General features: G+C 38.4%; 1 protein-coding gene across 2 annotated transcripts; it reads right to left on the reverse strand.

The window, feature by feature from the left end:
• Positions 1–126: 126 nt before the first annotated feature.
• On the reverse strand, positions 127–11,500 carry LOC103455635 (uncharacterized). 2 transcript variants are annotated; one of them, XM_008395209.4, is made up of 42 exons: positions 11,259–11,500; positions 11,022–11,097; positions 10,459–10,530; positions 10,278–10,358; positions 10,096–10,163; positions 9,909–9,963; positions 9,777–9,825; positions 9,447–9,584; positions 8,040–8,115; positions 7,845–7,923; positions 7,698–7,744; positions 7,356–7,550; positions 7,024–7,099; positions 6,826–6,906; positions 6,674–6,754; positions 6,515–6,591; positions 6,364–6,418; positions 6,220–6,268; positions 5,946–6,083; positions 5,739–5,820; positions 5,563–5,641; positions 5,367–5,413; positions 4,993–5,204; positions 4,798–4,885; positions 4,510–4,629; positions 4,287–4,405; positions 4,127–4,199; positions 3,914–4,033; positions 3,532–3,600; positions 3,256–3,426; positions 3,123–3,170; positions 2,819–2,960; positions 2,595–2,692; positions 2,364–2,508; positions 2,131–2,219; positions 1,949–2,059; positions 1,788–1,862; positions 1,306–1,371; positions 1,016–1,204; positions 816–926; positions 647–727; positions 127–494 (listed from the first exon to the last, which is right to left on the reverse strand). In XM_008395209.4, the coding sequence occupies exons 1-42, from the start codon at positions 11,358–11,360 to the stop codon at positions 315–317; spliced, it is 4,110 nt and encodes a 1,369-aa protein (XP_008393431.2). In that variant the 5' UTR covers positions 11,361–11,500; the 3' UTR covers positions 127–314. The 2 variants fall into 2 exon arrangements, with proteins under 2 accessions (XP_008393431.2, XP_070667681.1); XM_070811580.1 differs by having other exon boundaries at positions 4,287–4,401; positions 4,506–4,629; positions 11,259–11,475.
• Between the last annotated feature and the right edge of the window lie 253 nt (positions 11,501–11,753).

Genomic DNA, 11,753 nt, shown 5'->3' on the forward strand with positions numbered 1-11,753 from the left:
CCCCCACATTGGCTCCGCCAGTGGCCACAAGACTTAGCTATATCTGCAACTAGCAACCGTTGATAAGAAAGAGTTTGCTCAAGAAAGACTGGACTCAAACTGCATGATAAACTCAAACGAGCCAAATCATCAGCAACAAAATTCTTTTCACGGTAAATATGATGAATTTCATAAGACTAATTTTGGTTCACGGATCCCAATTCGACTAGTGAAAACAATATTCTTTTATTATTAGGGTCCCTAATTCGATTATTCATCAGCTTAAATTGTTATATCAACAGTTTAGCTTCATCTGTGATAATGCTCCTTCTCCATCAAGCCTTTCCTGCTGAACCAAATAGATGCATCTTCTCTGCAACCACTGCTTTCATGGCTTCCTTCGCCGACGCCATAACGTGGACCAGGTCTTTCTTCGAGTTGCTAAGGGAATCCGTGTAAGCTTTTCGCACCTCGGTGTTTACATTGAACTTCCTCACACCATGCTCTATGCATTCCTGTTCATGGAGCCAAACAGTTTACTTGGACATTAAGCTTTAAGTGGAAGTAATGCAAATGTAGCTTGGAAGCATCTTTGAGGATCTTCAACTTGTAAACGAAAACCTACGAACCCGAATTGTTTTGAAATCGCTATGGATAAACGTTGTACCTTTATAAGTCCCTTCGACAAACCAGAAGCGCCATGAAGCACCAGGAGGACTCCTTTCTTCGAACTCAAAGCATACAGATCCTGGCATAAGGGAAAATGAAATCAGTTGCGCAGAAATTCAACAATCTAACATCAGTAATAGCGCAGATCGATAAGAGATTATCTCAACCTTAAGCAGATCGAGTCTCAGATTCGGGCCACTTGCAGGGTACTTTCCGTGCACATTTCCAATACAGACTGCCAAAGCATCTATCCCGGTTTTATCAATGAACTCCTCAGCCTGAAATTCGTAACGCCTTCTGATGATTAGGACAAGTTTAGGAGTGAAGGAAAGCTAATTCCAAAAAGTTGCAAGGAAAAAAAAATAACCTGCTTAACATCAGTCAGCCTTGCTTCATAATCTTCGACGGTTAAATCATCTTCTGTCCCCGACAATCTCCCCAGTTCCGCTTCTACTAGCACGCCTTTTGAGTGAGCAAAGAATGCGACAAACTTGGTGTATGAAACATTCTCGGTAAATGATAGATGTGAACCATCCGCCATGACAGAATCAAATCCCTGGAAAGGTAAATACAGTTACTAACGCTCTCTATATATCGACTACATTCTGAGTGAAAATCAAAGCAATGTGCAAAAACAATGGTAAAAATTGAACTTACCAACTCAAGAGCTTCCACCAGATCTTGCTTTGAAGTTCCGTGGTCAAAGTGTACAGTTATGGGAACCTGCCGTAACATATACATTATCTCGATGTCTTGATGAAAGTGGAATTTTGAAATTATTGTCGATTTTTCATGTCCAACGCCATTTGTTATATCGTGATAATGTTTACCATGTTATACCATTACAACGCAAAACCATCATGACTGTTACAGCATGGAACTGTCACGCACAACAAGAGAGCCAAGTACTAGAGTCACAGACTAAAGCCTCAGAAGTGAGAAAGAGTGGATTGAAGGAAGTGTGTGTTTCCAACTTTCCATGCATACCGCTCGATACCAGATATCAGGGACTGGGATTAGGTTCAGTAATGACAGAGTTTTCCAATATTTGTAAGCAATAAGATGGCAGCCTTCGATTTAAAGAAAAAGAATGAGAAGTCACAACCTGAAACACATGTTGAAGAATATGTGCCACTTACACTGGCTTGTTCTGCAGCAGCGATACAACATGCAACCAACGGGATCCCTCCTTGCTTCAAGGCACCTGGATGGATCTGATAATAAATGAAAATTAGTAACATTGGGCTTTTTTTTTTTAACTAAATCAACGAGATTTATCTAATGTTTATACTCTTTTAACCTGTAATATAGCCGGACTTTGTTCTTCCTCTGCTGCAGCAACAACTGCCTCTACTCCTTCCAAATTATATACATTGAATGCTCCTACGGCATATCCACCCTTTTCTGCATTCTTTACATACATATTAAATTGTCAGTACGCGAGGTGAAAATATTTACGAAACTTCAATTTATGACCCTTACCAGAAGAAGCTCTTTGGTTGATGAAAGTCTGACTGGACGAGCCCAGGACTTCACGACCTCCGCCAACGCTCTTTCGTCACCAACATTACCTAAGAATGAATAATTTTAATAAGTTTTGTTGATTTATCATTGTTACCAAAAACTTAAGCTTTCTAGATATGGACCAACTATTTTTGTTAGTGTAATACACGCTTTTAGTTAGCACAGAAATATTAGCGAACTCCAAAACTCACCAGGAAAAACAATGTATGGAACTCCCAGATGCCTACTCTCAGGACCTAGCTGCCATAAGGGAACACCAGCCAGGGCTTGTCCCACTATTTTTGCACATTTTGCTTCAAGAGCTTTCGTAGCAAGGTCAGATGAAGTGATTCCACCCTATATGGAGTGTAATTTCAGCAAGGAGGATACACATTCAATAACAGCAAAAGAGAACATTTTCTCATTTGAAAACGTATACGTACCTTTGCAAGAATGTAACGTGGTCTTGTAGTTATGCGTCTAACTATTTCCACCAGTGCCGAGCTAACTTTGAAATTGATTTCCAAACTCTCAGAGGGAGCTGCCCAGTGGACAAGAAATCGCCATTTCAGAACAGTTTGGCAACAGCAGAGCAAGTTTTTTTTGTGGTATTCGCAAATATGATACATTAATATAAATCTCTGAACAAAAAGAAATGAAGACTGACTTTTTCCGGTAATAAGCTCCCGACTGGTCATTATTAGAGTGTCCTTCCGAGCTGTAAGGAAAATATCTGCCATCTCAGCTGCTCTACTGATTTCCTCCTCCCTCTCTTCTGTAGAACTCATGGCTACTTTAGCAACCGAAACCTACTTATGGCATGTTCAGTTCTGAGTCAGTATCCGATGGCCATATTTGTTTGTAATTGTTCATTTGGGAAGACTAATTTCTAATTACAGTCTTGTGTTCAGAATTAACTGTAACTTAACAATTAAACATTAAATACTCGAGAGAGAGATTATGTTGGTCACCTCAATGCTTCTCAAAATCTGGCTGCACTGTAGTTTAAGCTCTTCCACCTATGAATTATGAGTGTGAGCCATGAGATAAAAATCAAATATAAGGAAGGTATCACTCAACATATATCCAGATAACCGGTTCAACCTGTTTTGTCGTTTTGGGAACATATGACCCGACAACTATGAGACCTCCGTTATTTTCCTTGTTTATTCCTAGATCCTTGGGCAGAATTGGAGCTTTGGGGATAATTCCAATCCTGGCAGAAACAAAGCTAGCAGCAGTGCGACATAAGAAGCGCTTGCCTTTCAGTTCCGCCTATCACACCAAACAAAAACTCATAAAATGATCTGCCCGGAACTTGATGAAAATATACCAGAAGTTTCATACAATAACATGGTATAAGTATAGCAGGGAATTTGCCTTGATCATTCCAGCTGCAAAAACAGCCATGTCCCTGTCACTAGCTGCGTTAACTATGCATGTTGATCCCTGTTTCATGTCACAAATTAAGAGTCAGAGGATATAAGTACACAGTATCTCACTAAACGACATGCTATTTTCGATCAGTAACTTCATTTATCGCAGGGATTCTTATCCTTTGACCCTTGTAAATTTTTGTAGCCTAGCACTCTTTCGCATCAAAACAAGTACGGAATTGATGCATTGGATGCACCTCCACCCATATTACACCATATATTATTAGTAGCTTAAAAATCCCTGTCCGTGGTGGAGAAATATAACCATTGTATTTTGCTTGCATGAAAGAGGGAGAGAGGGAGAGAGGCTGCTGGTTCCTCCGTACCTTCTGCAAACTGCAAAGACGCTCACAAACGGCATCTGGCCCACCTTTTCTTAGAATTTGGATAGAAATAGATGTAACACTACTGGCTGGTATGCGGCCTGCTGTTTTCTCCTCAACCCACTGCAGATAAGTTCAAATTTACAATTCAAGCTAATATCAATCATAATATTTGTCAAAGCTATGAATTTGAAGCACAACATATAAATATTAGACCTCGCGAAGGTTTGAAGATTTGTAGCCAAATGCAGCATCTTTAGCGAATCCTGTATCCCCTGCAGGGATAAGCCTGAAGAACCCATGAACCATAAACAATGTTAACTCACCATTAAATTGTTATTAAGTACTTTCTAACATGAAAATGAATGAATATTACTGATCCGAATCTGCAACATAGTGTATATCTCCAACAGTATAACGCCCTCCTTGAAGAAAAAAGGGGCAGATGATCCATGCATCCATCTCGCCCAGTACTGAAACAGCGGCATCAGCTTCCTAAACAGACAAGGCAGTCTCATCAAATGATATGACAAGTCCCCAGAGTGTTGAATGACTTTACAACATGATAATTCAATATGGTTAAAAGTCACAGTACTTGCCTCTGGGAAATGGCCACGCAAAGTTGAATCGCCTCTCAAAACTACTGTATAATCAGCATTCTCAACTGATTTGGCTGCAGTACTCAGGTTTGTGCAGATGTCTTTAATTAATGCAGTAGCCTGTAAAAACGTCAATCTACGTTACTATTTATGACCGAAGTAATTAAAGTAGGAAAAAAATCATTCCTTGGAATGAGATGAATGTTTTTCGTGAGGAATTTATTTCTTATATAATATGAAGCATGATTTAAACATTAAACCTTGATGTGTTTACACATAGGCCTTTACCTTCTCAGAACTCAAGGCCCTGGAGTTGGTCAAAATGAAAAAGCATTTAGGACCTTTTCTGAACTGCTCCGTTAGTGATTCAACGGTCCTACAAAGAACAGTCACCATTTATAACAACTCTGGAATCTCAGCTCATTTTCTGATAAAACGGTATACATGGTTTCTATATAGCCTAAGGAAAATAAAGGCACTCACCATTCCGTCAATACCTCAATATCATGAACAGTTTGAGTTCCAGTTGGATCGTCATCAAGAACAACCAAAGTCTTTGAACTGTCCTGATTTAGTCTCTGTATTTCACCAGTGGGATCTACTGGCCACTCAACTGGGAGAGACTTCAAGACAACGTCCTTCTTAAGAACCGGAAGTTTTGCTTCTACCTTAACACCCGTTAGTGTCTCATAAACCTGCATACATACAATTGCTTCAGTTAAACCACCGACTGCCACCACCATTAATTTATACTTTAACTTAACACCCGTGTGGAATTTTGTTGAGATAATTTTACATGTGCTCAATAAACCAACTAACTTCAACTGAAAGAAAAAGCCAATAAAGCTTGCCCGTACCTTAACCACACCAGCATCATCTTGCCGACCCCAACCTGCAGCAGAACCTGCCCGACAGTTGAAACAAGTATTACTTTCCATAAGCAAGCTAGCAACTAAAAAGGAACCCAAAGGCCAACATTTGTCATATTCGGTGCAAAAAATGAAACGAGTATTAGTTTCCATACAGCATTAAGATCCTATGTATTTTTCGAACCTGACAGGAAGAGTTGATGAGCAACAGTCGATATATGAAGTGGAATTTTTCGAACTGAACAATCTTGAGAAACAATTCCCTGTAGACGATTGAATATTAGTACGCTGATAATCACTTATTATTATAATTGTAACTTGTTTCCATTCAAAAAATGCATGAGTGAATGTCCATCTGACCAGATCCTTCACAAAAATATCAAGTGCAGAATGCAGAGTATAATCATTGTCGAGCATGTGTGGAACACGATTTTCAAACATCCTGCAATTGAAAATGTTTGCTGAACGTTAACAATGATATTCGTTTAGATAATACTAGCTCACATCCTAATTTGGGAACATTTGAGGTTTTGAGAAAGTAAGTACTTAAACAAGGAAGAAAGTTACCAGGATGTTCCCTCACTATTTGTGATAAAATCAAACAACATCCTTGTATTAAGACCCAAACGAGCTCCAAAAGCCATTGCTTCAGCTCCCGACGCTATATGAACTCCAGCAAGCAATTGATTAACCATCTTTACACCACTATAGAACAAAATATAGGAGGAATAAAGTAATGGAATTTCACTTCCAAGATAAAACGAAAAAATAGCGTCATAGACCTACAATGATCTAATAGACAATGAGATACGATATGCAACAAACATTGACTCAAAAGTACCTTCCAGCCCCACAGCCTCCTTTGATAACATAAAGCTTCTCGCTTAATGCTGTTCACAGAATATAGTCAAATACCAGTCACAAAACTATTTATGAGAACCCTACATTCTGAAGCCTGATGAACCTTATCGTACACACTTAGTACCTGAGAGGACTGCACCAGCACTCTTAAGAGCTTCATCTGTACCGGATGCCATAATCTGAGAAAGACACAAAAATCCAAAAATCAGTTAAAACCAAAACATTTGAATCAGCTATTAGGACAAAAGTCAAAACCAATGGTTGTTCTAGCACACCGTAAGTGCCCCCATGGAGGCTCTCACAACCCCACCAGAAACAGGAGCATCCACCAACTTGAAATTCTTTCCTTCATCTATAACATTTCAAAATCCTGAATTTAATTTCATCACAAGTAAAGCATAATTACTTAGTGCGAATGGAATGTGAAGACATACTTTGCAAGCGGTGTTCTAGTCGGCTCACAAATCCAGGAGAAACAGTGGATGAAAGGATAATAGAAGCTCCAGACGGAAGTGCTATCAAATACAGGAATATGGGGTTAGTCCTAATAAAAATGGACTAGGGAAGCAGAGAATAATTTGTTTACCTGAAATAGCACCAAAGTCTCCATACAAAGCACTCTCAGCTTGAGCTTCATTTGTGACCATTATTACCAGCACATCAACATCTAGGAGAGAAAATGCGTCAGAAACAGAGAGGTTATTGCACCAGACGAATAAGTAATGGATGGTCATCAAATTGTTTTAATCGCCTTCTACTTCTAGAACTTTTAATATGCATCTACCTTTACATACTTCTGCTGGAGAGCTTCCAATCGAGCCACCAGCATTGGCAAAACGAGTCAGTGTTGGTTTATATACCTGCATTCAAAAGAAGCCGGAAATAGATCAGTTTGACCGGTATCTTAAACTATAGTGTCAATCTTGAACTTAATCAAGGGGGTACAACAATATTAATGTAATTGTACACACACAAATGCAAGTGCATGTATCGACCCCCTATATGTACAAATACTGTTTAAGCATTGCTGTATGACGTCGGAAAATAGATGATACAGGAGAGCCTCAGTTAAATACCAGTTTCTTGTTTCAATCAGGATACAAACTGAGGACTTACATCATAACCACAAACAGAAAAGTTAGCTTTTAAAAGGTGAGTTGCCATTCCAAATCCCATTGCTCCAAGACCAATGAATCCAACTCGGTTGACGGTATATGATTTAGCAACAGTGTGGCTTGCCAATTCCTCAGGGATGTAAGTCTCAGCATTTGCTGCATCTAAAATTCTCACTCCAAGTTTCTTTTCCCAAACCTGTACAGCAATGTAAAGTGTACGAATAAGAAAGAATAAGTTGACTCGACGAAACACATATTTCAAAACAATTTTGATGTAACATGGAGGAATTCAAGCTACAAAAATGTCTTAATAATATATTTTTGGGCTTAAGTATAAGACAACCTTAATCAATGTAGCATCTTCATCATCTGTGTTATCACTTGGAGACCCTGAAAAAGGAAATGTATGAGAAAATCTTAAGCACAAAGCTGGTCATTTCCAAAGATCGAACAATATAACGTTACTTGATTGTGTTCTGAGATTCGGTACCAAGAATAAGTTGCTGATGAGCAACTGCTAAAAGCGGGAGAGGAAAGCTAAGCGACTTGGCCAGATCCAATATAACCCTCTACAGAAAATCCCATTAGTCTTATGTAATGGGATATTGCCTTTGACAGAAAACAGCCAACACCAGTATTGAAGTTGATCCAATATAAAGCACAAAAACTGTACGGTATATCTTACCAAGTTTTGAACAAGAGTATTCAAATCATCTTTGGCAGCACCCCTTAAAAACTGAGGAATATGGTTCTTGAAAACCCTGAAATGAATAAATACTTATAATAGTGGGCAGAGTATGAAGTGATCAAACATATAATAATATGGGGTGATTTTGTGTAAAATCAATAAAAAGTTACAATATTAACAATATATCAACAATATTTATGTGAATTATAAAAATATCAACAATATTTTTTACATTTGGATTCGGACACTGCATTGCATTGTCCATTTCTCATTTCTGGTTTTTTTTTTAGTTAAGCAGACTCCTTCATGTAAACGAAGGGAGGGAGAGAGAGAGTGATATAATATACATGTTCTAACTATTTATAGGATTCATATCTTCTACGGATCAATTCTATTGGGATAGAAATCCAACGGCCAAAACCTCTTCATCTTCCTCTCTTCCTCTCGACTCCTCTTTCTCCCTCGCAACGCCACACCCCACCACTATTAACAAACCCCAAATTTATTTGCAGGTCATCTGTGCTCTAAGTCTGATTTATTTTTTTGCTCTCTCTTACTGTTTTAGCTTTTTATTTGTCATCTCTTTCTTCTTCTTCATATTTGAGATTTCTCTCTCTAGTGTAACTTTGTCTCTCTATAATTCTTCCATAGTTATGGAAAAAATCTCTGCAACCAAAAGACATTGGTTTGCACGACCCCTCTATTTGTTGTTTCATTAATATCGGTTGAGATTTTAGGGTCAAGGGACCTGCAATTGAGGGGTGTGGAGGTGTTGGGGCTGATTTTGAGGAGGGTAAGGTAAGGGACTTGCTATTGGGGGTGGTGGGTTGGGTGGGTTGTGGCAATGTTGGGGCTAATTTTGAGGTGGGGTTGAATTTGACCAGGAATTGGGGGGCTGGTGGTTTGAGGTTGAGAGCTTCGAAGTGAGGGAGAAGAAGAAGAGTTGAGGGGAAGAGGGGAAGGAAAGAGATTTTGGGCGTTGGATTTGTATCAATTATGAGATCCATCTGTCCGAAGGATCCTCACAAAATTGATCCGGAGAGAATTTAAATCCCTATTTATAATAGCTTAAAACCCATATCACCTTCATAGAGAAAGAAAGAGAGAGAAGGATAGAAGAATCAAATTCTAACTATTTATAATGACTTAAAGCATATGTGACATTCATCATTGACCTATGCCTAATTAATAAAAATACATCATTGATTAAGTCTGAAACAAAAATATGTCATTGATATATGACTTAATAGTAAATTTTTTATTGACTTAATAGTAAAGTTTTTATTGACCTTATAGCGATGAACGATAAATCATATTCTCAATTGTATTTTGGCTTTGACTATAGAACATGATGCACTGTCATTAAAGAAATGTAGATAAAAAGTTGAACGCGTAGGCACGAACCATGAGTTTCCCGCAGCATTAGATATGATATCGTAGATTATCCACGGATGAATACCAGCTTTGGTGCCAAGAGAAATAGCCTCCAAAGAAGCAACAAGATGAATACCCTCAAGCAGTTCCTTAATCATCCTAATTTTGCTGCAATACCAAGGAAACTATAACATCATAAGACAAATACCATTTCTGTCTTTTCATACAAGCAAAACTAAGGGAGGGGGAGCAGATAAACATATATTGAACAAAACCAACATATTAGTTGAGTGACTATTCCTCCATTAAATACAGTTTTTTCGTATTCTTAACTACGTAAAAGGGTTACAAAGTGATTACCTTCCAGCGCCAACTTCACCCTCAAAAACATAAAGCTTATCGCACATTGCTGCAAGAAAGAAGTATCGTTCAATATCAGTCATCAAAAGTATCTTCCAATATCAGTATTGCAGTTTATTTAATGAATATTACCAGAGAGAACTGGCCGTGATTTTAAAATGGTTTCTGAACCTCCGGAAGACGCAATCTAAGGCATCAGAAAAACATCAGCACTAACAGTTAGGATGATTGGGGAGCGGGGGAGGGAGGGCAACGGGGGAGAACCTTCGCATCCACCACTACAAGCAAGAAATGGTAAATGGTGAGCAAGTGATCTTACAATGATCTTTCCATTTAAACCATCAGATACTCCCTTTGTGGCATATATATCTACAAGATCAGCTGTATCTGCAAGAATAACAAAACGTTAAGTGGTTATCTCAAATCTTAATAAAGATATCAAAACACATTTCTATAGAACTCATCATCACATAATGCCAATGATATTAGGGGTTAAATTGCCTGTGAAACGCGTCTTTAGATTCTGAATAGACGATGGTAATATTGTTGAACGAAGTATGACAACAGTATCCTTCTGAAATCCTGCATCCGATGCATGTATGTATCAGTATATGTTTAAAGCAAATAGAAAGAATAATGGATATGGTATATAATGTCAAGATTCAATAAGCTTCGGAAGGACCTTTCGATGCACCCTCATCACTGAAAGTTGCATCATTTACTTGATCTGCTAATACAACCAAAGCTGCCACATCTGCAAGCCATTGCAAAGAAAGAAGAGCGGGGGATGAACATCACTACGTCAGCCCCTTTGTAAACTAAGATCAGAGATTTAATCCTAACAAATGATCACACTGGACCACAGGAAGTAAAATGTCAATGAACAGGAGATACGATGCGAAAAAAGCCATACAATATGCTCAGATTGAATAAACCTAGACAGAGATTTAAAGTTTGATCTGACGACATATCTAAATCGACAAGTTTTCGACTTTACAATCCAAAAATAGATGCTTATGTTCAAGATCGTTGGTCTAATTAAAGTTCCGCCTTTTTGCACTACACAATACACACAAACGTATATACGTAATACACACACATACATACATATATATATATATATATATATATATCAACCAATTTACTGTATATCAAGCTAACATTTGGCCAAGCTAGGAATGGTTAGTGCATAAAAACAATAAATAGTCTGATCAAACCGGACTCCACGGATTGTATTGATATTACCTTTTCCTGCCTCCTCTGGGCCGCCACATCTGGTTCCTCCAAGCTTCAAAAACTCACTAATCAAATTCCCATCCATCTGCAGATGAAGCAATCGCTATTAGAAATCGAAAACATTTCCCCAAGATAAATCACTTCCAAATCCAAATCCAAATCCAATCAAACTGAAAAGTAACACGGAAACAGAATCGAAACGAAAACGAATCGAGCAAAGTGAAGTCAAGGAGGAAACCGAGAGACCTCGAAAGCTTGGACTTTGTAGCCACTGCGGAGGAGAGAGGAAGCCAAGTCCAAGCTCAAGGCATCCAAGCCGACGAACCGAACAGCTCCCTTGGACGCCATTCCTGCTCTGCTTCTTCTGCTGCTTTGATCGCTTGGTTTTTGCAACGACTGTCACTGTCACTAAAAACCGGACTGACCAATTTTGATTCTTCACAAAAGGAGGGATGAAATTAAATTATTGAAAGTTGAAACTTGACAAATATATAGACGGATTTGCTGACGTGGACTTGGGTAGAGTCCTACGGATGCCAAACGTCTCCACGTTTCCATCGTTGTGCGCCAGTCTTTGTTTTTTTCTCCATCTATTTTATTTACTATTTATTGGACATCTTGCACCTCAGTTTTGCGTTTTATTTCAAATTCATACAACTTTTTTTAATATAAAAGGGCTTGCAATTTCGTATTAGGGGTGTGATATCTACCCACTTCTTTTTACTTCTATCACAATTTTTT

This window comes from Malus domestica, chromosome 14 (assembly GCF_042453785.1).
Source record: "Malus domestica chromosome 14, GDT2T_hap1".
Lineage (NCBI taxonomy): Eukaryota > Viridiplantae > Streptophyta > Magnoliopsida > Rosales > Rosaceae > Malus > Malus domestica.